General features: G+C 40.1%; 1 protein-coding gene across 5 annotated transcripts in view; it reads left to right on the top strand.

The window, feature by feature from the left end:
- The window catches only part of enox2 (ecto-NOX disulfide-thiol exchanger 2), a 235,967-nt gene that overhangs the window by 110,911 nt on the left and 99,114 nt on the right, over positions 1-25,942 (top strand). For all 5 annotated transcript variants that reach the window (XR_008302279.1, XR_008302278.1, XM_026918721.3 and 2 more), the window contains one exon: positions 2,994-3,140. Coding sequence is in view for 3 of the 5 variants with exons in the window: in XM_026918721.3 (XP_026774522.2) it covers positions 2,994-3,140 (147 nt within the window). In the remaining 2 variants the exon portion in view is untranslated. The remainder of the gene's footprint in view (positions 1-2,993; positions 3,141-25,942) is intronic.

Here is a 25,942-nt window from a genome sequence, read left to right as displayed (position 1 = left end):
CACAGGAACTGCCCTTCATCAGCTGCCTTCCCCACCCACTCTTCTATACTCTCTCTCTCTCTCCCTTTCTCTCTCTCTCTCTGCATTTTTCCTTTTCCCTGCTCATTTTCCCTCTCCTTCTCTTATTTCTCTGCTTACTCCCTCGCCTTCTTTTGCTCATACTCCCCCTTCTCTGCCGCGCACTCTGTCTAAAGATAAGACTGGTGTATGTGTTCTGCGTGTGTGATCTGCATCCGTCTCAGTCCTCAGCGCCTATCAGCAGTTCGAGGAGTGATACTCATTTAAATCTCATCAGTGGCTCTATTGAAGCATCACAATCTGAGAGAAGAGTGCAGTATCTCAGCCAAAAAAAAAAGAATTCTCCATATATTTAAAAGAAGATTTTTTTCTGTTCTAAAAAAAATTATATATTTTTTTTTTTAAAGATTTGATTTCCTCAGTAGAAGCTAATATGTTTTGTTCTGCCATGGATGGACTCTTCCACTCCATGGGAATGGAAGGGTTTCACTCCTCTCCAGGAAGCAGCCAGGTCTGCACCACTGTGGTTAAGGTATAAACACATAATGTGTTTACACATTATAGCTATACACTTTTTAAGTTCATGTCAAGGTCAGTAGCACCACATGGGGCATCTCACTAGTCCATGTCTCCTAAAGGCATTTTCACATATGACATACAGTTTGCATTTTCCTTTTTAAACAGTACATAACATACATAATGCAATGTATGCATTCAGTTATTCGTCTCCAGTGAGCATTTTATCCTGGTCAGGGTCACAGTGGATCTGGAGATTATCCCAGAAAGGCATCAATACAACCTAGTTGCAATGACAGTCCATCGAAGAACCCCACACAAATAAATACAGTTTGGGGCAAGTTAAAGTAGACAATCCACATACTGGCATGTTTTTGGGGGTGGGGGAAACTGGAGAACCTGGAAAAAAATCCATATGGACATGGGAAAAACATGTTAAACTCTGCACAGACAGTAACACGAACTCAGGATCATGGAGCTGTGAGACGGGAACACTGCCTGCTGCATCACTGTGACACCTTAGAGGTATACAGTTCCTCTCTAGTATCTCTTAATATGGACAAGTTGTCAGCCACCCTGTACTCCATCTATTAATGGAAGTGAACCACCATATCTGGTCAGTGTAGGTCTTATGTTTGTCCATAAAAAAGGGACTGTTAATCATAGCGGCATCCAAGGGACCATATTCCTTTGGTAGCCAAGAGAAAATGAGCAACCATATCTCTTTACTCCTATGGCTGTCCAAAGGGATTGTTAACCATGGTGGGGTCTAAGGAACTACAGTCCTATAGAAGTAACATGGTTATGGTCTGCCATATCTGCTCAGAGGTAGTCCTATAGTTGTGCATATTAAAGGTACTATTAACCATGGTTAGGTCCAGGGTAACATAGTCCTATGGTAGTCAAGTGACGATGGACTGTCATATCTGTTCAGAGGTGGTCCTATAGTTAATTATAGTGGGTTCCAAGTGATTATATACCTATATATGGTAGCCATGTGGTCGTCACCATATCTGGTCAATGGTGGTCCTTTGATGGTCTGAATCAATTGAAGGACAGGGCAGTGGACTGACAGAGATTATACATAATGATAGATGGGCTTCGGTCAGTAATTGTATATCTGCAAAGTGCGCCTATATGAGAGGTGGACCTGATAAACTAGCATCTCAGGGTATATCCATAGTGCATTAAGGTCCAGATTTCCAGCTATGGATCAAGCAGGTGTATCAAATCTCATTTGTCATGTGAAGGCTTGGTTTAATGGACAGGAAAAAGCGAGAGTCTCATGAGCGTGTGCAGCGATCTTAATCAGAGTTTTTACTCTATGACTCATCACAGACCAGCAGCCTTCGTCTCATTAGCAGCCCATTACGTGCCAAGGACTTTTCACTACTTTACAAAGCTCTCTAGAGAATGATAGCGAGAAAGCGATACCACATAAAGCCCTGTTTAACTTGTCATCAGTGTCTGTTCCTTCGTTGTTCTGGCATCCTACAGTTCCAAATTCTATCATCTTCTTTTTTTTTATACTGTCTGTAACAGATTCATATTCGTCATTGCCTCTCAGTTCTGGTCTTGCTTTTACTTGCTTGTACACTCCAGTTCTATGGCAGTTCCTTTGGTTTCTCTCTCCCTCTCTTTGAGAGAGTTTCTGTTTCACTGTACCATCAGAACAGGCTGTGGAGGTCAGGTGCAGGACAGTAAGGCACACAATTAAAGCGTCACTTTGTGAATTTTGTGTCAGCCTTTTTCTATCTGAAGTTGAGAGGAAACTATAGGACACAAGGTGACATTTCAGAACTCCACCCTTCCTGTTTTCTTAAGAAAAACAAAGCCAGGCAAAAAACAGCAGAAAGATTGCTGATGAATAGTGCATGAGAACAGTGCTGCGTTTCCCATTTGCTTTCTGAATAGCACCTCACATTTACTGTAAGAGATAACAGAACATCTGTATGTTAAACAGAACAATTGCTTTAATTATTGGCTTATTGTGCCTTGGTTTTGTGGCAGTATCCTTGTTGCTATTTAATCCATAATTCATCAGATAGTTTGGCCTTTGTTGTCTTATCTCTGCTTTTTTTTCACAGGAGGAACAGGAGTGTAATTTCTGGATATTGATTGCTTGTCTGTAGTGCACATGAGCCGGAAGTCAGTTTATATAATGGGATTGTATTACGAGCCAGAGGGGTTAACAACTAATGGGAACCTTTGTGTGGATAATCCTGTCATTTTGCCTTTCGAATGAGAATTTAAATGAATCCTGCGGTATTCAAAGGGGCTCATTCGGACTTCTCACTTTATAATCTGTCTTTGACATCCTCGAGTCCCAGTCAAGGATCGTTTGAAGTGGTGTCCTCTATCCAGGGTCATTGTTTGGCTAGTTCAAATGTTTGCATATTGATTAAATTCAGTTCACCTTTAATAGTTTGTGTGTCTTTATTTTTGTGTCTCTTTCCCAGGACTAAACCCGTTACCCTTTGACCCCGCAACCAACAACGAACCGCTTCAATTTAATAACTCCAATGGGCCTCTGGTGTCCGAGTGTCCTCTGGAGACCAGTACCGAAAACGGCAGCAAGAAAAGGAAGAGACCAAATCTTCCTCCAGGTAGGCATGGATTCAGTAGCCTCGAATTTTATAAACGTTGGACTTAGTCATGCTTTTATATACTTTTTAATGTATCATGTGCAATCAAAACCTGATAGTCACTTAAAAAGTTTGCTATTTTTTTTTTAAACAGTCCATTTTATTTTTCTGTGAGACAGGATATAGCCACAGGCTACTTCTGTGACTGTGAACAGAATTAAATTATATGAATATGCCTTTATGTAGAGTAGCTATGAAAAGCCTAGAGCTTTCTTTTTGTGAGTATTATTATTTTTTAAATACTTAAACCAGTGGTATTGTAGTTATTTGGAGTTTGCTGGACTGATGAGTTAAAAGGGTGTTTTCTTGTCTTCTTGCCCTCTGCAGGGGATTGATGTCTCAGCAGTAAAGTAAACAGCAGGGGTATTAGACACTTCCGATCCAGACTTGTAGAATTTGACCTCTCTGAGTTTGCGCAGTGAGAAAAAAAAAATGACACCATCCCTCAGGCCGAGACTTGACTTTACCTGCTTCCTTCTGTATTTCCCCTGTGGAAGAGTGACATTAAAACTATATTAGGGTGCTGAGAGTGAGGATGGAGAATGAAGGATGCGCACTTTCAGATTGCGTGCTGTTGGTGTTGTTAATTATATGGAATGAATTGTCAGTGATAATGAGCCCATCTTTTCTCAGGTTGTTATTGTGTTGAGATTTGCACTGTTCTCAGTCAGAGATGATGGCACCTCATCAGACTTGATGTATACAGACATCATGATGTTTCTCCGTTCAAACACGAGATTGCAGGCAAACGCAGTCATCATTCCAAGTGCGGTGCACTTTTGTTAGTTCCTGACTCTTGGTGGGCCTATTTGCCTCTAGAGCAGCGAAGCCACTCAGAGCTTGAAGTGACTGTGATTAGGACTTAAATGAATGCAAACGACGTGCTTCTCATCCACGCTCTGTTCTTTATACACCCTCACAGCTGACACAAATGAAAGTGAAATGGGCCATTGTGCTGCGGTCGCAGTCAGGAGCCGGATGTGCAGATCAAAGGCAGCCAGCATGATCAAAGCCTCTCAGCACTAATCTAATCTGCCCATTTCACACCACTCATTTTCTTACTGCATGGACTCCATGTGCTAAAGAAAATGATCGTTGCGAATGCACAGACCTGAAGCTCTACAGTCTCCACTGCACTCACCTGCACCACTGAGTTAGGAGGCGAAAAGCAGTTTAATGCCGCGCTTGTTCAAATATTGTCATGGTACAGTGTTCTCCTCCAGCAAAAATTCTTTTAGGATTTTGCTGAGAAAGTGCTCAAAGCAATTAGCATCCATCTAAAAATGATAAGCCCCTGATTACATTCATTTGAATAATGAGAATTGTTTAGAGAATCTCACAGCGCCCTGCTGCCTGCAAGTTCTCTCTTGCTCCATTACCATTCTGAATGACTCCAGCATGCAGATCTGCTTAGAAATGAGAATCAGCAAATAGCGATCCTCTTTAGCAACAGCGCCGATTAACTGCCCAGTCTGTCATTAAGACTTGCTCTTATCCACCATGACTGTGGTTGATCAATTTACTCCCTGATGAGGGAAGATTTTTTTTTAAAAAAAGCCAAATGACAACAACTCGAAGCATCTGGATTATTATGTGTCCAGCCACTTTAATGTCCTCTGGCAAAGCTAAGCGAGGGAGGTTCTTACTGTCTCTGAGGAGAGGAGTTAATACTGGGGAGGGCGGTGACTAATTACTAGCCATGCAGATTTAATCTCATTAAAGCGCCGTAATGGATAGATTCATCTCATTAGCTATGGCACGCCATTAGCGAGGTTCAATCCCTGGCTGTGTCTGTAGGAGTGGGTGAAGGTCTGAGGGTCAGAGCAGACCGCGTGCTAGCCACGACAGGTATTTAACAATGCTAGTAAATATGACAGTGTTAAATATCCACCGCTGTAACAAACAGGTTTATTAAGAGTCACAAGGAATGCAGAGTGGTGTTGCAGTGGGTAGCATTGCTTCCTCCCAGTATCCAATCCAGGGTGCCCATTGTTCCCAGGATAGTTTTCTGGTATAACCCTGACCAGAATAAAGCAGTTTCTGAAGATGAATGAATGCATTCAGCATTATGCTGCTGCCTCAGGCCTGGCAGTGAAGTCTCAGAATATTTTACCATATTGCCCTTGCTTCACTAGAAACATTTGAGTACTGCTTTGTCATCCCATCGCTGGCCCCTCATTTGGAAACATCAGTGGACATCCTTGCTCAGGCTGACATATACATTAAACAAAATATTTTTCCAATGTAAAAGATGTCTTTTCAACAAGAAAGATGTGGTGGTTTACGTTTATACAGTGTCATGTACTTATAAACACTGCACTTTGAGACCTTCCCATCTTTGGTCTAAATATTGTACACCTCTTTCATCTCTACGATTGCTGTTCTTTGTTTATTCGTTCTCTGTTTGATGTCATGATGTGAGTCGGCTCACGGACCCTTCAAACGGGCCAGTTTTGTTCGAGTATTCTTATGATGGCATGTTCAGTGGTCATTCTTTTTTGTTCAGTTCTTTTCTTTAAAGTACATCATGGCTGGCAACCCCCAAGGATTAGGTTTGAGACTTGAAGAATTAGCCAAGATCACTTGAGATTAATCACTTGAGTTTTTAGTGGTTTTAATTTAGCCTGTAATGTTTTAAAGATAGTGCTGCAGGAATTCTCAGTTTGGCCATGGTGGCACTATATACTTATACTGTACTCTTGCATTTATTCCCAAGATGCTGATGATAAAAATGGGTGTAATTGGAGTGCCTGATTAACAGCTAGATTTGTAGTGACAGCAACCACACCCACACACCATCAACCAATACTCTGTAATCTCGCCATTGCTGTCAAAACTATATTTTCTAAAGTTATTTTTAGTTCAGTGCTCAACTCTCAGGCACCTGACACAAAATTCTCAAGTGATTGAAAACTGGTTTTATTAACCTTCTCAGCGTCCACTCCACCCACTTCCAAACTCAATTTTGTGATTGTGTTACTATGAAACTGGCCTGATTGGAGAGAATTAGGCCTTCTTGTTGCTAAGCAATTCTTCTGAAGGAAACTTGTGCGTAATGTTGCATAATTCATATCATTTCCACAGAAGGCTATTATGAGCATGCATGCTCATCAGCTTACCAGCTCGGCATTCTAACCATGGTGAATCACGGCTGCCGGGTTTCACTGAGCACGTAGCAGTACTGATGTCATGACTCCTTTAAAAATCGAAGAAACTCTCTCGCATGCCAAGCTGCAATTTTTACATCTTAAAAGACCTGCCGTCTGCCTAGTGTCGCTCAGAAACAGCTCTTGAGAAACAGCTTTTGAGCAGCACGGGAAAGTGAAGGTCGGTGATGCGGTGGGTTGGAAGCGGAACAGGCGAGCGGCACTGCTGTGGGCCCTTGCCACCATGTGTGCATTAACCTTTACTAAGTGGTGCCCGGGAGTTGAGGCTAAAGACACTATCGATTGGCTCTGAGGAGGATGAGTGTGGAAGAGCAGGGAAGAGGAAGCAGGCTGGTTTTGTTCTCACTGAGCCAAGAAGAAAAAAAGAAAAAAAAAAGGAGAGCACTCTAGTGAAAGGGGAGTGTGGGAGGATGTCAGGACTATCTGACTCCATCCGTCTTTGTGTGTACGACTCTGTGTTTGGCTGTTGTAGCCGCTTAGCACTGACTTCACACACACACACACACACACACACACATATAGGAGTAGGCTAGACAAGGTTGTATCATACTACCTGTTCTTCGCTAGTGATACCTCTTTTGTTGAAGTGTATGCCCGGGCAGGCGTGGGCTTGTATTTCTGTGTGTGTATATGTGTGTGTTTGTTTGGTTGTTTATATCGTTATTATGCACACTCATTGGCAATTCTATCAGGCAGAACTTCCATGTAAGTGCACACAATGCCTGTCAGTATCTGTTTTATGCTCCAAATATCCGTATCTGTATCTGGATTTAAAGTCAACGTTGGCTTTTTTTTTTTTTTTTAAGGAACCATACCACTTTGCCCCCAGCAACACTGGAAACCACCAGTACTGTTATCATGGGGTGGGAATTCTGACTCTGACAGTTACCTTAATCAACCTCAGCTACATCAGTCAAGTTCATAATTGGTCTCAACTAGAGATGGTGCTTGGAATTGTTTTCTGAATCTCGCTTGTGCAATTAACATTTTTATTTGTACTTGGCTGTAATATTTTCTAATGAATTTAGTTTTTTCTGTTTCCCAAAATAATATGCAATAATATGCTTAGAGAGTCATGCTGTAGTTACCTCCACAGCTTGCTGTTTCTCAGCTCATTTTTAGAGGTAGATTTTGTACATCAAAATTGAACTGGTGAGCCAACCAGGAGGAAAAAGAAAATAAATAAGACCCAGCTCAACTTCAAGAGCATTTTTAAGCTGCAGCTGTAGAAGAACATCCAAGCTCCAGTTTCAGAGAACCAAGCTCCAAGATCAAGGTCCAACAGTGCCACAAGCTGCTGGCTGACGATCAGTTGAAAGGGTTCTTGGTGCCAGAAAAATACTGAAGCTGAAGTTTGCTCGATTATGACCAGCCTGATTACCAGGCAACACTAACAGCCATTTGCATTTCTCCGGATTTTAGTAATACCAAGTCAAGTCATTATTGTCATTCCTCTCATCATAGACAGATTTAATGTTAGGAATGACATATAGTTCTTCCAGACTAAATCAAGTCATTGTTGTTATTCCTCTGATCATAGGCAGATGTAATGCTAGGAATTACATAGTTCCTTCAGACCAAGTCATGTTATTACTGTCATTCTTCTAATCATAGACAGACGTACTGTTAGGAATGACATATTTTTCCTCCAGACCAAGTCATGTTATTATTGTCATTCCTCTAATCATAGACAGATATAATGTTGCAAACAAAATATAATTCCTCCTCATGCATGGTGCTAAAACTTAACACGACACAGTGACAGACAACAGGATAAATAAAGGCAGTGAGGCAAAGTCAATATTGTTGTCTCATTATCATTGCCATAGCTATTTTAATGCATGCCATGCTAGGCCTAAATAAAGCGAAATATAAATCCACACTTCACCTGGTGTCATTCCACTGTGCCGGGTGCTAGCATTGTGCACGTAGCTGCACAAGACCTTGTGACACCTCAGACAAGGACTGACACAAACTGATTGCTGATACATGTCCTAAATGTTTGCATTGATCCCTACCAGAAACAGGTGCATTCAATTAGTCAGTGTGTCCTGCGGCTCTTTCTGTCTCTAGCTTCAACTCTATCTCTCTGTAGGGACAAACAGTGACAAAGCAAAAGCTAATTAGCAGTTATTTACCTTGTTTGCTTCTGTTCCTCACTTCATCAGATTGACTTAGTGGTGATGAAAGTTTGTACGTTTGAAAGAACCCACCATACGTCTCCTGCTGTGCTCGGAGGTGTGGGTGGCACTGCTTTAGCTTTGTCTTACATGCTACACGAAAAGACTGAAGAGATAAATCTACATAAGCTGTGAGAAGTCTTGGTGTCTCAGGAAGCCCCAGGCATCAGTCAACAACAGCCAGCCTCACCTTCTAACTATGTGTGTGTGTGTGTGTGTGTGTGTGTGTGTGTGTGTCTGTCTGTCCATGTCTTGGGGGAGCATATGTGTGTGTAAATGTTTGTTCTCCCTGTTGCGTCTAAATGGAGGCAGCGAGAACAACATTCCCAAGTGTGAATCTCTTCTTTCTTCTGTGTAATATCTGTGTAGTTGTTTCCTTTGATGGCCTGCCAGTTTACGCTCATTCCAGAATCATTAGTGCTACAGCTTTTCTAATGGTAGTAGGAATAAAAGTGCTTTTATGTTTTGTCTGAACTAAAGCACTCACAAGGTCTGTTTCTTAATAGACTCAAAAAGTGTGTATAGTATTGGCTACCTACAAAATGACTGATAAAATGACCACTGAGTATAGCTACACTTTCAGAAAAAAAGTTTTTTTTCTGAAAATGGTTTATTTGGACAGCTAGCTTTCTAATGTAGCCCTACTTGGAAGCTTTTCTGACAGGGAACCTCTTAGTGACAAACCAAAGGCTCTTTTCAGGTGACAGACGGAAGTGTTTTTTGTTTATTTGTTTGTTTTTCAATGATACTTATAATACATTGAACAACACAAAACTGAGACAAATTAATTACACTAAATACACAAATGCACTAAACTATGCCTGGTACTTCATGGGTAAGGTTTTTCACACCTTTAGTTAGAGAACTGTATATTATTTTAGAGGAAACAGCGGCATGGTGGTGTATCCGGTAGCGTTGCAGCGTAGCTCCAGGGTGTGTGACTCGGGATATTGTGTGTGTGGAGTTTCACACATTTCCCTCAGGTTCTCTGGTTTGTCTTGGTCAGGGTCACAGTGGATCTGAAGCCTTTCTCCAAAACACTGGGTGTGAGGTGGGAATACAACCTGGATGGGACACCAGGCCATCACAGGGCACCATACACACTCACATTCACAATTTTTTTTCTAAATTTAAATGACTGAAGCATTGTGGAATCCTATTAGAAAAATAGAGAAATACCTGACAGTTTCTATTCTTTTTTTAACAACTGATGAAATACAAACTATAGTCAGTAATTGTATTCACGCCTATATTGCAGATGTGCATGATAAACTGCTCACTGCTATGGGGACTGGTTTAATTTCATCTTTTATAAACCAGTGTAATATTGCATCAGATGATTATTTTTGTATTATTGCGTTATACAAAAAATACAAAACTGGGACAATGTCATTAGTTAGCTCGTTCAGAGCTTGTCAGTGGGGTTGTAACCTCAAGGGTACAGCTTTTGTATCTTCATTTAGAGAAACAGAATTGTTATGGTATGAACTGGAAGTGGTATTGTGCTGTACTTGGAAGAAACACTGTTCTAGCCATGAGCATTCATAATGTTTGTAATGTTTGTACATTGGGGAACAACAGTGTTTCTGCATAGAAACTTATTTCTGACAGTGTACAGCTTGCAGGAAATATAATATAGCTCAGGGAATCATTTTAGTCAAGAGTGATGACTTTTTGGAGTAATATAATATGAAAAAATGATTCTTTTTTTAAACCCTCTCTCAGATTTATGCCTGCGCGCTGCAGATTGTATTCTCCACTCCTTGGTTCTTGATGGTGCAGAAAAATGGTTAGCTCCGCCTGGCGAGCTAGCTTCTTGGCTCCCCTAGAGCAGTCCTCTGATCACTCCATGATCCCTCACTCAGCTGTTTGCGTTTTGGATATGTTGGCCTAGACTATGCCTTACATTTTTAATTGACCTGGACGTGCGTATGCTACAAATATTAGATGTTAGATTGGGCTCCATTATTAGGGGATTAGGGAAGATGTACAGCTGTATTAGAATGCCAAACTGGCAGGACATCAGGTCTTTTCCCTGTTCTTTCCTTCTCTTTTTCTCTCCCTCGCTTGCTTTACCTTTGTTTGTCTGCCAGTTCATGATGCAAGTCCAGTCCTGATGAATAGTTACGGCACCCTGTTTGTCTTATCCGAGGCTCCGTTCGCATGGGTATGGATATTTTTTGAACAGCATTTTCGAAAGTATTTTCATCCACATTAAAACTGTTACATCAAACTCGTCAAGAATAATGTAAAGAGAGATTGCGTATTGAGGAGTAGAGAATGAGAAATGTGGAAAAGCACCAACATGGTGAATGAAAATGACAAACACAAGTATTTATGTGTGGACTGATGATGAGGTTGAACTACTGCTTAATGTTACACTTCTGCAAAAACTCCATTGGCAGTACAGTTTGTCCCACCAGAGCGGTGGATTCAGACGCAGCACAGCGTGCATCATAGTCTAGCGCTTCAGCATGAGGGTGAAATGAAATTAAATTGCTAACACATTTTCAAATAAGAAATTACAAATCATAAAGTAACAACCTGATCAGCAGCCATTGCATTAATTACATTAATTACACACACAAAACCACAAGAGGCTTTGTTGACACAGGTTGACGCTGTGACATCAGCATTTAAAAAAAAAAAAAAGAAAGAAACGCAGTCAAAACATTTTACATCAAACTTTCTCTATCATGGAGGACATTTTGAAAAAGTTTTCCATGTGGACGAACAGTCGTATGCATGGACGGGAACAGAGTGCATGCATCTTTCTCTTCTATCTTTCTTCTTTTTTGCCTTGAACCTATGGGATGTTCACTCGACAGAATTGAAGCTCTCCTTTCCTTTGCTGTGTCATTACTCACATGCACTGCAAGCCTGGGAAAAAAAATAAACAAAAAAACAATCCTATCCGTGGTACAGATCATGTTCTCTATAGTGCTATTTTTAGATCTCACATGACACAAACAAAGCCACAGAAATATTGGTGCAAGTGTAGTCTTCAAAAGCACAGGGTATATTTTTCAGCTCACATGAATGTATCATCGCACTCATGCTTTGTCTCAGGCTTGTACTCTAACAATAGGACATGTTCAGGAGTGGATGAGCCATACAGCTGCATACAGACCAAGGCAGGAAAAAAAAAAAAAAAACAGTGGGAACAGAGTGGAGAGGGATCTTGAATGCATCTGTCGGCCCTGAGGACACAGGGATATTAGAATTCCTTAGTGGGATTTCATGTGCGTGCAGCTTGTGGATATTACATACCAACTGGCATAGCTGGTTGTTTATGTGTTGGATATGTTGGGTTGGACTACCTCGTAAATTTTTGCTCTGGCCCTGGTTTCCTCATCATGTCTCAGATAATCTCAAATATCAGTGTGCGTGATACCGACTCTAACATCTGTGTTCTATGACATAAAACTGTTTCACAGTTGAACCATTATTTAATTACCCTCAAGTGTGATTTAGACTATGTCTGATCTGTTATAATGGCTATACGAGAAGCTCAAACGAGGCCACTGACTCTCAGACTGAGATGCAGGATGTCACTGGCTTTGACTGGATGTCTTTGGCTTCTCTGAATTCAAATGCAAGGCGACGTACCGTGGCACTTCGGGTGACAGTACATCAAAAATGGCTGCCATAGGCTGTTAAGGGCTAGTTGCAGTGATACGGTAAATATTTCATTGGTGTCAAAGTTTAACATTTATGTGGGCTGTGAGGCATACTGATTTTTTTTTTTTTATATATTATTATTATCGTAAGCAAGCTTTGTCTGGTATGTGTGTGTGCAGTTTCAGAAAAGCTCTTCCATCTAATTTGTTTATTTCCCTGCGTATCAGGTCACATATTCAGTAAGGAAATGAATTCATTTCAATTCACTTTTATTTGTGTAGCACTTTTAACAAAAAACATTGTCACAAGCAGCTTTACAGAAATCAGGATGTAGATTTAGATCCTGAATGAGTAAATAAGAGGAGGCAGGGGCAAAGAAAATCTCCCTGAGATGACATGAGGAGGACATATTGTGATTCAAAATGGAAGCCATCCTGTTCTGGGTGACACTGGATAGTGGGAATCTAAATTATTCTTTTAAAATAGTGTACTGTAACATCGGAACAGTGCTAAGTGTGTTAAAACGATTCCTAGGATGAGCACAAGACAGTGTTTATGATTATATCAGCAGTTCTTAGGTACAAGTCGAGCATCTAGATGAGATTATCCACTAAAGCAAGGTTGAGACAGTTTTTTCAGGAAGTGTAGTAATATTTTCAAGAATATCCATCCTGCTCAGACATTTTTGTAAATTCTAAAAAAAAGACTTCAATTACATCGAGCACAAATTATAACATCGGCGCTGAGTAAATGTATAGCTATCAGAGCTATCAGAAATGGGCTGTTTATATGGAATCTTCTCATTAATGTGGTGAGCATGACCCCATTTGAGCGTAGCATAAGAAAGCCCTGTTTGTGCATCGAGCCAGAAAGAACACACAGTCCTAACTTCTCTTCTTTGGGATAATTAAATGTTTAGTTTTGTCAGTTTACTCTTTCTAAAAGTTGAGTTTACTGAGCCATGTGGAATAGAGCGCACTGTTTGCTTTTTTGTATTTATTAGACAAGAGGGTAGCGTGAGCAGTGAGGCTCGACTTGGTGAAGTGTACCCATTTTAAAAGAAACCCACCCACGCTTGCTAGCAAAAACATGTCATTCAGTGTCAGCGTTCCACTCTCAGATGTAGGCGAGAAGTCGACGGCGTCTTAAAAGTGTGTTTTTTTGTGCGTGTGTGTTCTCTTCTGTTACACTGCTACAGAGGTGTATTACACCAATGAGTGAATAGTAAATGTCATCCATTCTCATTGGCAATACCTGCGCTTCCTTTCCTGCATAGCAAAGGATTGTTCTATTAGTATCAGTCATCGTTACACACTGGGACTGAGTCATTATCTCAGCGCGGCGCTGGATCGCTGCATGCGCATGCATATTAAAACACTTCTTCTCACTAAAAAGTGTCATGAATGTGATCGCATGTTTTTTTTTGCATGCAGAATATCTATATGTGAACAGTGATAAAGATTTAAAAAATTTGCTTCTAGAGAGATTACTGAGACTAAACTAAAGCAGACTGATGAACTCTAAGGCAGGAAGTCTACAAGCATTCTTCCTCCTGAAAGCCCAGGCTGATGCACTGAGGGAACAGAGGCCGAATTCTCCTGAATTCTTAATAGCCGCTGTCCTACGTGGCCTCTGACAGGTGAAATGAATGCTGGAAGTGTCTCCTCTCTCTGTCACCACTTTGCCAGGCATCGTCACTGACCCAGGAGGAAGACGCCTCTGTCCTGCCGGGCATTCTAATGAGCTGCTGCAAAGCTCATCGCATCCTCATCCTCCTCCCCCCCGGCCTGCCATCACACCCTGTCTCTCCCTCCAGCATGCTTTCATCCAAGAGGAAGCACTGCTCTCACTATTGCCTCTCTCTCTCTCTTTTTTTCAAGAGAATAGCAGGACTCTTCCTCATCTGCAGCCTGCCTGTTCAGCACATACATTCCTCATTAATGCGCTTTTTCCTATCTGCTCCACACTGCCTGGATCTTTGGTCCATCTGGCATACTGCCATATTCCTGCCTTCCACTTCGTGTTGTCTTATGCATTTTTCTCTCTTAGCGTGGAAAAAAACCCCTCTTTGATTAATGTGTAATGGTTCCTACTTGATCATTGTGAAACCCTATATTTTTTATTATACTTTTTATTATTATTAAAGATACCTATGTATTATTATTATTATTATTATTATTATTACTGACTGGATGCTGCTGATGTGCTGTTAAAAATTTTGCACTTAATCTTTGAAATTGTAAAATTTAAAAAATCTTTTAAATTTAGAGTTTAGAGTTTTTATTCGTTTTTATTATAGTTGAGTATTTATTATTAGTTTATTAATAATAAACATGTAATATTCTTTAGTAATGTTATTTATAACAGCTTTTAACAGCTTGGCAGTTTGTGAGCAAAACTGTATATCATTATACGTATTGTGTATTGTAGAAATGCCTATATGATATGATATTTTGGTTCTGTCATCCACCCCTAGTGTTATGTAAGGGATAAAACACTTTGAGACCTGCTGTTACAGACAAATAACCAACAACAGCATGGTGTGAGTGGAGTTCACCCAGAAGTTGATTATTTTTCACATAACAGCAGGTTTTGAAGTGTTTTATTCCTTTTACCATTTTGCCATAGCAATTTGCCAATGATCATATATTTTTAAGTTATCAAATAGCAGCTCATCATATTTTTATCTGTTTATAGTTACATTTAATGTTGTGGACCATCTACAAAACAAGCTGACTCCCGTTATCAATTAGGTTAAACCAGATATAAACAGTTGTTCCTTCATCAGTGTCTCTCTCTTAAAGTTAATAATACAAAAGTTGCAGCTTGTCATGTTTCTTAGAAACCAGAGTGCTCAAACTCCTCTGTTAATTAATATAAATTAAAGCTGGAACTACTGTCAGAGCTGCTGTTATAGATAATGCATCAACACCTTCTGACTAATCAGATTTGAGAATTCGTAGCGGAATAACTTTTGAATCCAATTACTTCCACAAACTGAACCACTGTAGTCTTTTAAAGCTATTAAAAGTAGTCATGAGGCTGGACTGGGTGATAGCATGAACATCCGACTAATATTCCAAAATATTTGACTGTATAATAAGGAATAAGGAGTAACTTTGCTGAGACTGGCATTATTTAAAGCTTGTTAAAACATTAGCAAGTCAACTGAACATTCAGCTAACTGTAAGTAGCTGTTAGACTGTCACGGCCCTCACTGCCTTCTTGTTTTTTATGTTAATTTTGACACACAAGGCCTTTGCACGATGTTATTGAACCCATCAGGTTTCGACTCACAGGAAAAAAGTATGATGAAGCTTAACCTTGACTGATTGCAGACATTATTCCCATATGTCAGTACAGTAGACATAATCTCTCTTGGAAATGTGAGCACATAACAAAAGAATGCGTGAGCTACAAAGAAACTTTGGACTTTAAAACTTAGCCAAAGTGGAAAAACACCTCCTTATTCAACATGAAAAATTTCTCAGAATGCTGCTGTTTTATTTCATGCTTTCACTAATTTCGCTCTGGCTGTTGAATAGCGCATGCTTGGAGAAAGATGCAGTCACTTGTCCGTAATGACGCATTACCTGAGGCACGTAGCATTTTAATTAAAAGTAGTAAAAAGCCTTATTGATTCCCTTCAGAAGAAATAAAGACTCCAGGCAGAACCTTAAATTACTGTCATGTCGCTTCTTTTAATCTGATTTTTAAATTGTTTTAAGATGGATGTCAGTGCAGGGTTGGGGGTTTGAGGGAGGGTCGGTCAGGTGATAGGTCTCCATAAGATCATGCTGCATTGTGCTGTGTTGAGATTGAACAGGAAGTGTTGATTGGATTAATTACACCTTTCCCCTCTGTGCTTTACTCACCAGTCGGCTACGTGACGAGGAGACACATTAGCTCTAGATGTAGCACTGCTTTGTCCAGCTATGATGAGGTCAATATTCTCACTTCTCAGCTGTTGATCATGACGGATAAGTGTCTCGCAGTGATGCTTGTTATGCCTAATTGGCAGTTGTACTACAGTTCACCTTCAGGCAGATGTAGAGGACGCATTTGTGCCGTCTGTGCCAGTGTCCACTGAGTGCTGTTTGTGCATGGGCACGGCCACACGCCCTGTCTGACCTTCCTCGCACTCTCAGCTATTTCTGCTCCCTCTCTTTAATGATTCATGTCACTGTAGGCGATGTTTGTGTGAAGACAGGATATCTACCTATATTTTCTCAGATGTATTTTTCTCCCCGTGCACATGATATATCAGCTGGAATGCTTCATCCTTTTTACAGTTTGTCTGGCACCCTCTTTTTGTTTCATGGCCACATTCTCCCTGTAACACACACACACACACACACACACACACACACGTACGCACGCACGCCTTTGTTTCTTTTTCTCTCAGCTGGAGCCATGAAGCTGCTCTTGCTCTCCTGTTTCATAATAGTTTCCATATGTGTTTATGTTTCCCCCCGGTTAAGTCAGGAAACACAATGCAGGGTCTTTGTCATGCTGATACGATTTGATTAGGCTTCATATTTTGTGTTGAACCGTAGCCTACTTTGGAATGCCTGAGAAAAATGTGATCACCATTGTTCATGCCTTTAAATATTCCACTATATGCGTGGCACATTTTAGTAATGCACTGTAATGAAATTTCTTGGCCCAAACTAAAATTTAAAATTCAGGACACACTGGTGTTTGATATTTATCATTATTAATTAGGCTTTTCTTTGTTTAAGTTTTTTCGTAAGTAACGATACGACAGACCATGCTGTTATGTATTTTCTTATAACAGCATGGTCTGGAGTGTGTTATTGCGCTTATACCACAGCAGTTTGCCAATGATTACAATGTGTAATTTCTTAATGTACAAAACACTGCACATTTTAATAGTTTATAGTTAGATTTAATGTTGTCAAACTTCCGAGAGACAAGTTAGTTCCTGTTCGCACTTATGTTATAGCTGCGATAAACAGTCATTCCCTCACCAACCTCTCTCTCTCTCTCTCTCTCACTCTCTCTCTCAAAAAACACAGCTTGTCATTTTACCAAGAAACTGGAAGCGTAAACTCCTGTCCTGAGGACTTTCGGTGCTGATAAACTTCGCAAAGCATGATTAATTAACGTCTCCTAACAAAAAAAACTTCACCATATGAAAGATTATACATTTTACTCTGTTAACATATTTTTAAAGATTTTAGATTATGTGAAACGTCCGCCTTACAAGTCCCTGTGTATGAGCTGTTAGTACAGAAACAAAAACATATTTGAATGAGCACCTATTGTTCATGTTACTGCCAGAACTACTGTCCGAGCCATGCTGTTATACAAAAATAATGCACATCTTCTGACCAAACAGATCCGAGCATTCAGCCACGTTGTGGTATAAGTAAAGAATAACACAAAGTAATGTGCTGTTATTGGAAAATAATCAGTGACAGGTTGGTGTGATACAGCCCAACACCAAGTGGCGTTACTATTACCACACAAAGGTTGTTTTTTCCAACAACAACATGTCCCGAATCGTCTTATTCCTTTTATACCAGTGTGATTTGCCAACGATTACAATTTTAAAAGTATTAATGAACAACAGGTCATACTTTTTATCCATTTTATAATTGATTTGTTGGACATCTGTGAAACATGGTCCTTATATTATTCAAATCTAAGCAGCTATAAACAGTCCTTTCCTCTCCAGCCTATCTTTTTTTCCTCTTCATTGAAAAAACACCGCTTGTCATTGTCCTTAAGAGTTTCCCGTGGTGGAAAACTGACTATTACAAAGCTCTGACACTGGAGACTCCAATCATAAATGTTAAATAAACATCTCTGTAGAGAAAACTTCACCATATAAAAAAATTAATCACTTTTCTATGTTAAATAGCATGTTTATAATCAATTTATTATTAGTTTTAAGTTATGCGGAGCGTACACCATACAAGTGAATGAGTTACTATAGAAAAAATAACACATCAGAACAACGCTTTAATATGTTTTATGGCCAGAATTACTGTCAGAGCTGCTGTTATAAAAAAAATTAATCACTTTCTGAGCAATCATATTTAAGAGTTCAACAGCTCCGTGGTATAAATTGTAATAAAAGTACAAAGTAATAATAATTCAATATTGACTTTATTTTAATAGTAGGCTACTCCACAAAACCAAGCTGACATTAAAAAAAAAAAAGGACCTGAAACTGTTATATGTGGTCTCCATATTTACAGTGATGTGCTTATAGATGGTGAATCAAAACTTTACTAGAAAAATCCTTGGGTCAAATTTCTGTCCACATCTGTTTGCATTGATTACTAATGACCAAACAATAATTTTGGGTGCTATGGTGGAAATATCATATCATCATACTCAATGGGGTTTTCACAAAGTATGCTACATATCATGGTATTTTGTTGAAACAGAATTAAACTTAAAAATAAACTTACAAAACTTAGAAAAGTAGTGCTGCTTTATGAAAAGAATCATATAATCAGATATAACAAGGTTTTTTAACAAGGACCAAGAGGGAAAAACAAGCAGTTGGTTAGACTTTCACAACCACAGTGGTGTTCCACACTAACAAAGCTCAGTGTTTTTAACCAGTTTACTGACTTCATGATCTTACTATCACAATGAATCATGCTTCTTACTAATTCACAGGCGTACTTGCTGCTCTCTTAGTTATAAAAAAAAAATAGCATAATGATCCAGCATTGAGTCAGCTACTTGTGAGTGTGGCCACTCATTGTGATATACTTGGTGTAAGGGTATTTTTATGAAGCAAACATCGAGTAAATCAAGTTACCACCAATTTCCTATAAACCTATAGTAATATAACCCACCTCAATCTAGCACAGTTTGAATGTTCTTTGTGTGCCTTAATATTGATTTGCCTGTGTGTCTTGCTGCTAAAATGAAATGAGCAATTAATTTCCAATCACAGAGACTGTGAACAGTTATTAAATGGGTCTCTGCCAGTCCAGATCTTTTGCTTGATATGCAACAGCCCTGTGACCAACAGAAAATTATTCCTTTTATTCCTTTTAAACCCATTCCTTTTATACATTTTAAACCCATTTTAAGACCAAGTGTCTGTCTTCTTCTGTACTAACATTGACCCACAAATCTCCATGTGAACAGGTATTTATGCCAGCCTTTATTTGGTACTAACCTACTGAGTATATAATTTTCTCGACATAGGAGGCAAGGTTTTGGGATGACAGCTTTTTATATTTCATGAGAGTGGATGCATATATTTGCTATTCACTCAACTGCGTCTTCTATAAGTAGTGCCTTGACCTAAATTCTCATAAAGGTGGTGATGCCGCCATGTATTGTTTAATGGTTAAGGCTTGCTGCTTATTTTAATCTCCAGCACTTCGTGTCATGACAAGTGGATTGGGCCAGGTTATAGTAGTGACAAGTCCACTTTTTAAAAAAAGAAGCACACTGATTGGCAGTCCCATCCAGGCACAGATTTACATTTAAGAGAATTCAAGAACATATGGAGGGCCATAGGCTTTGTGGAAATTTATAGAACTCCACTGCTATTCATGTAAAAAGCTCTGCATTGACCTGATTTGGTTCTGAGAGAAGAGGGAAGATTCTGTCATTTGTTTTTAATATGAAAATTTCAAGATGGCCACCATAACCCAATAAAGGTTTTTCTGTTACCTTCAGTTTTGGCTTTTTGGCGAGCCATTGGTACACCCCAACCTGTCTCGTCTTATCTTAGCAAGGAATTATGACAGAATAGTGGGAGGGTAGATGTAATTTTTCAAGCTAAACTGCTTCCACAGGCTTTGGAAAAAACTTAGAGCCCCACTCCTATTCATTTAAAAAGATTTGCTTTGGCCTGATTTGGTCCTGAGAGAAGCATTTGTGGTCCAACGAGCTGAGAGTGTGTAGGTGCACATCCACATAGAATGGTCAAGTACCACTCATGTACACGTTAGCTAACGAATCATGCTCAACGATGATCTCATTGTTCTTGTTTGTGGTTCTTTGCCAGATTTGTCATAATCATTATGCATCATAATGGTACACTCTTCATATCTGTTCACTGCAAGAGAAGCAAGGCCAAACTGCTTATAAACATGAGCTTGGACATAACTTGTCTTGTATAATATCTCTTCAGCATAGTAACCAATACCTACTCAACATGGTAGCCAATAGAACCGGGGTTTTAATTCTGTCTGGCTGAGATCGGCTATGCTGTATCCATCGAGCTACCCCGTCGCAACTATATCCTCTCCTTCCCTTCACCCCATTGATTACTGCATCCTGAGCTATGGGAATCACTCATTTAGCTGCAAGGTGATATTTCCCAGAGGACCTCAGTCAGTCAGCCAGCAGCTCACTGAGCCTCAGTAAGAAATCTGTCACCACAGGGGAGATGGCAAATCTCACACGTCACTCATGCATTTAACAACACATTTTCTACAGCCAATCATCTCTGTTCCTCAGTACGGACAGCTCAGGAGTTCAGCTCAGTCTGACCTGCACATTAGCTCATGCTGCAGGGACAGGGTTTTAGATGGTACTGCGGTTCTGTGCAGAAATCCCACAGGCATTTGTCTGGCCTAGCTGGCTGCGGGACTGGAGAGCTAGGTTGACAGGCAGGATTACCTGATATCTCAGTCATGGCTAATGATAAGTGATGTGGCAGTGCTATGTCTGAGTGCAGCTCTCCTGTCAGCCACTTGATCAGGAGCAGTGTCAAATGTGCTATCATTGGCAGCCACACGTTCGATAACTTTCCTAATGGCCAAGACCCTGTAGTTTGGCATTTGCCCCTCACGGCTCCCCATGAGCAAATATCTGCCGATATAACTGGTTCAGGCCATTAGCAGACAGAAATGAGGGCGTACCACTGCCCCCTCTGCTGCTGAAATCAGCATGCTGTCCTCTGGGAGGTTGCCAAGCACCATAGCTGCCCTGAGAATGATGGCTAGATCATTCAAGTGGGCAGAGACGGAAAGAGACCTTGCATGCGCACAACTTCAGTGACAGGGACTGGACACAGCGAAATCTAATCTTTATATCTCCTACCCCCTGTTTCTCCTACTCTCTAATCACCCTGTTACATTTACCTGGCAAGCATCTACAGTGAAGTCTGCATGCCTGCTGCTCACTTCATTAATTTGCTTTTAATACCTCTGGCAGGGCAGACATCTGCACACGCCGTGGTCAAGATCTCATTTAATAGGTTTTTCTTTCTTTAATAAATAATGAAGTCTCGTACAGGGGTCATATCAATAATTCCAAGAGCTCAGACATCTCTTGAGCCCTTTTTTTATTTTTAATATGAAAAGAGCTCAAGGTGGCCACCATAACCCAATAAACAAATGGCTTGTTGGTACACCTCAACCTGTCTGGTCTTTTCTAAGCAAGGCATTATGACAGAAAAGTGGGGGACAAATGTAATTTCTCAAGCGCAACTGCTGATAGCAGATAATAAATAATTCAGTCGCCCAAGCAACAGTAAACAGACAGCATGCTAATAACATCCTGATTTGCATTTCTGGAGCAAGCTCTTGAACCCTGCTGGTCCAGTGCTTGTGCAAGTGTCAGAGTGCCAGAGTGTCATATGTGATAGGACTGATAAGAGAAGCAAGGGGTTACTGAGATGCTGACATTTGCTTAAAGTGGCTTACTTTCCTTCCTTTATAATTGGATACAATCGATAAGATCCTGACAGCGGCAACACCCCGGCTGAGATAATGCCTGTTTGAGGACACTCGTCAATAGATTAAGTGGAAGAGCAGTAAGCTTAGAGATGCCGAATTCATCTGGTCTGCCCTTACACCATAGCCTGGCTTCATACCTCGATACAGCTGCTGCTGAAATCTCACTCATATGCTCTGTGTCTTCATGTACTGTGTAATGTTTCTGAGCTAAGAGGAACAGGGACTACCACGGGCCCTATGGTCAATCTTTATATTAATAACAGGCAGAGTGTCTGAAAGAGCGAGGACAGTTTAAATACCAAGATAGATTTTCTGTCTGGAAGGGTATGTTAAACACGGCAGACAGAGGCTGGCTGGACATCTTGTGAGATGTCTGTACACAGTTGGATCTCTGCTGGATTTTCTGAATCAACAGCAAAATCAAAGTTTTGATCTGATATCAAGGCTGGAATGTAAATTTTGTCTGGTGCAAGTACTCAGAGGGTACCAGTTTTTGAGAATTTACCACCAAGTAGCGAGTTCTGAGTAGTACAGATTTGATCAAATATCTTCTGTTTTGATTTTTTACTTCCCTTGAAATGTTAGCTTTGCCTTAGAATATACTGAGGCTTATTTCTCAAATCTAAAATTGTATCATTCAGACCCAACAATTAATCAGATGAATTATCATTGGGTAATGCTGAAACTGGGGATAATGATGAGGAGCGTTGAAACTATAAACACTGTTAAATATCACTGTAAAGAGTAGCAGTTTGCAACAGATGTAAAGGATCTTCAATCGCCACGACTGTGTAAGTGATAGTTCCTGGGGCCTTTTCAAGTATTTTCTAACTGTCAGGTTTAAGAAAGAGTCTTAGAAAAGGCAGTGTCTTCATTTTCAAGAATGTATGTAAACACAATTGACCAAACTGTGTAGTCTCTTATTCTTAAAATGACTGCTTCTGTGTCCAAACTACATCCACAACATAATATATTGGAGCTTTTGGCTTGTCAAAAGCATCTCGATTGCAACAGTATTGCAATGATTATGGAGTTAGTCAGGGTTACAGTTGCCTCACCAACTAAAAGAAGCAGCACAGTACCAACAGAGATAAAGGTTTTGACAACTTTGCTACTTGGCTAAAAGAAAAATACAGTATTGCAGCATAGATGAACTGTGAATAACTCATACATATCAAACATGCTTTTTCCAGACTGCATACATTTCAATGATTCATTCACTCTTCCTTTACTACACCAACTACAAAGCCATGTTTACTCTCTGGGGTATATTTTGCTAATTAAGAGGGCTGTTTAAATCAATATTCTAGTTAAATGCATGGTAAATTAAATACTATACTCTATATGACTACAGTTGTCAAAAACAATTGTATCAGCCAATCAGTGTCATAATACATTTACTGAAACACGCTATCATTGGTACATGCCATTATTGGGGAAACTAAGGGGGTTCCTCAATGGTTCTTACCTTCTGAATGAGGTTCTTCTTGAATTCCTGTGGTTGTGATTCGGTGGTTAAGCCTTGGGCTTGTTGATCAGATTAAATCCCAGCACCCTCAAGTTGGGTCCTTTACCTTGAGCTGCTCAGTTATATCCTGTCTTAGTTGTGAGCTGCTTTGGACAGCCACATTAGCAAATGTAAAGGGAGACCCTTTGTTGTGCTCTATAGACAAACCGAAGAATACATTACAGTGCTACATGGTTGTTTATCAGTTTATCAGCAATTACATGAATAGGTTTTACAAAAGCATTGCTTCTTTGGACAGCTCTTAGATTTAAGAATAGATTTTATTTTTCACAGATACAGCCCCTGACCGAAATGTTTCCTGATCATTGTACAGTAAGGTAACAATGTGCTTCAAGCTGTTTCAAGGCTACACACTAAAAAAGCAAGATATGCTTTATTTGCTATCGGATGTTTGATTTTGAGCTCAGCTTGTCATTCTTCGAACACTTCCTTTCAGCCATATTAGCATTAACTCACTTGTGTTCGGTAATATCTTTTTTCTCATCTGTCAAACAGATGCCATAGGCTAATGGTACACATTCTTCCCATTTGCTATAAGACACCGCTTCGGAAAAACCAGCACATTCTCCTTTCAATAGAATCCATCTAATGGCACGGTTTCCGTCCTGTATGTTCTCAGCATGTGGGATTCACTCGGTGAGCAAGACGTAATAAAGCATGACCACCCACAATGCTCACTACATGGAAGTCTCTTTGCTTCTCTAACACAGCATGTCCTTTACAGCATCAGCCATGCGTTTGGCGTTTACAGGCCTTGTTTATAGAGATACACACTAAAGTTGCATGAAGTGCTATGTTTTGGACATGAGGGGATTGAAAAAACTTTTGTTTCTCACAAAGGTGATAAAAAAAGAATACATCCTGCAGTGTCTTCCATTATTTCCCACAGGATATAGTGGAATCTTTACCAACATATCAAATTGGGATGTAAGGCTTGTGGTTATTTCTGCAGGTCATTTTATAGAAAGTTAAATACGGCATAATTATTTCAAATATGTGAACGTGTCCATAAAAAAAACTGACATGAGATACGCCGATAATAATTACCCCACCTCCTCATGTAAAATGAATCCAAACTGAATATGGATTTTAGAGCTGCTCGGGATGTCCTGCTTTTCCAGACAGGAAAACTGCATCACTGCCCTGTCAGGGAGGAAAACTAGAGCACAGAGCTCATGTGAATTTCCTAATGATCAAGATCACATCTGTAGCCTACATGCTGGGGTTTTGCTTCCAAAGACATCTGTAATGACTCTTTGCACTGTAGGAGACAAAACAGGCTCCAAAACATCATGCATTTTACAAGCAGTTTGGATCATATGAAGGTAGTTAATGTTTCTGTTTGTTTAGTTTTTGAATGGCTTAGCTGAATGATGTAGTCTCAGCATGGTGGCTTTTTTCCCTTGAAAGGAATATCTACAGTAATTAAGCTTTTTCTTTATTCAGCTGCTGTCATTTAATCTAAATTTTCTTCTTTAGTTCATGTGAAAATTGTATTAATTAAGGGTTTCAGATGCTGGGTGTCATTTATTCTAAAAGAGCAAGGCTGAAGGTGAGGTAAGATTAGCCTGTTTCTACACTTGCTATTTTTTTCCCCTCTGACAAGAGCAGAGAAAAAAAAAATCAAATCTCGTGCTTAGGTTTGCTCAAGCAAAGAGTCAAGTGACTGTCAAATGCATAACTGTTTATGTCCCTAATGAACTCCTGACTAGCTTTTGAGACAGGATACAGCTGTAGTCAGGGTTAATCCATGATGGGTTTATTTCCAATTACAAAAAGACATACAGATGAAGATAAAGAGATATTCACAAGTGTCTTAGAAGCTCTCTCAGTCCACATTCTCAGACTTGACTCGTCATGAACCATCAGCCATGCGTCACAGAATCCTCCGGGAGACGCTGTCCTGCATCGTAGTGCTGAATTTTTTACAAGTATCCCTTCTCCGAGGTCCTGAAGTGCATCCGTATTTGTCGTCTGCCTGATGATGTCGTCTGACTGACGGAGTAACAGGAGTGAGATTTCTTCTGCGTCTCTTGAGAAAGTTCTGTCATGTGTGCGACTCTCTGATCTAGCTAGCCCCTTGAATTTCTCCCACAGATCCAAATCGAGGCAGCACTACTGGGATTTCATTCTTTAATCTCCCCTACGTCAAAGACATCAAGGAACTTGGAACCAGTGCCTTTTTTCTCCATTCCTCTCCCTCTCCTGTGTACATTCACTTAATCTGAGTGGCTGATGTCACCACTCCAGGGACCATCAAGATTTGTGAAGCAATCTCAGGGAGAAAAAAAGGCTGCCTTTGTGCTTTGAGATCTATATGGGTTTAGGAATCACAACATCTATTATTATTCCTCTCTGCAGACTGCAAAGATAAGAGATTGCCAGAGATCAAGCCAGAATAGTGATTCTCCTCATCAAAAAACACCTTCTAAACCTGGTCACAAGCTGAGCTGCATCAGATATGAAGCAGGAAAGATGACAAAATAGTCTGGTCTCTGGAGTTGGGATCCCTGACACCCACATTGTCAAAATCAAGCTTGCAAAAAAATAAAAACAATACGCTTTCATTATTTCATTTTTG

Source organism: Pangasianodon hypophthalmus, chromosome 9 (genome assembly GCF_027358585.1).
Source record: "Pangasianodon hypophthalmus isolate fPanHyp1 chromosome 9, fPanHyp1.pri, whole genome shotgun sequence".
Taxonomy (NCBI): Eukaryota; Metazoa; Chordata; class Actinopteri; order Siluriformes; family Pangasiidae; genus Pangasianodon; species Pangasianodon hypophthalmus.
Note: the sequence above shows the minus strand (reverse complement) of the source record. Positions and strands in the feature narration are given on the sequence as shown.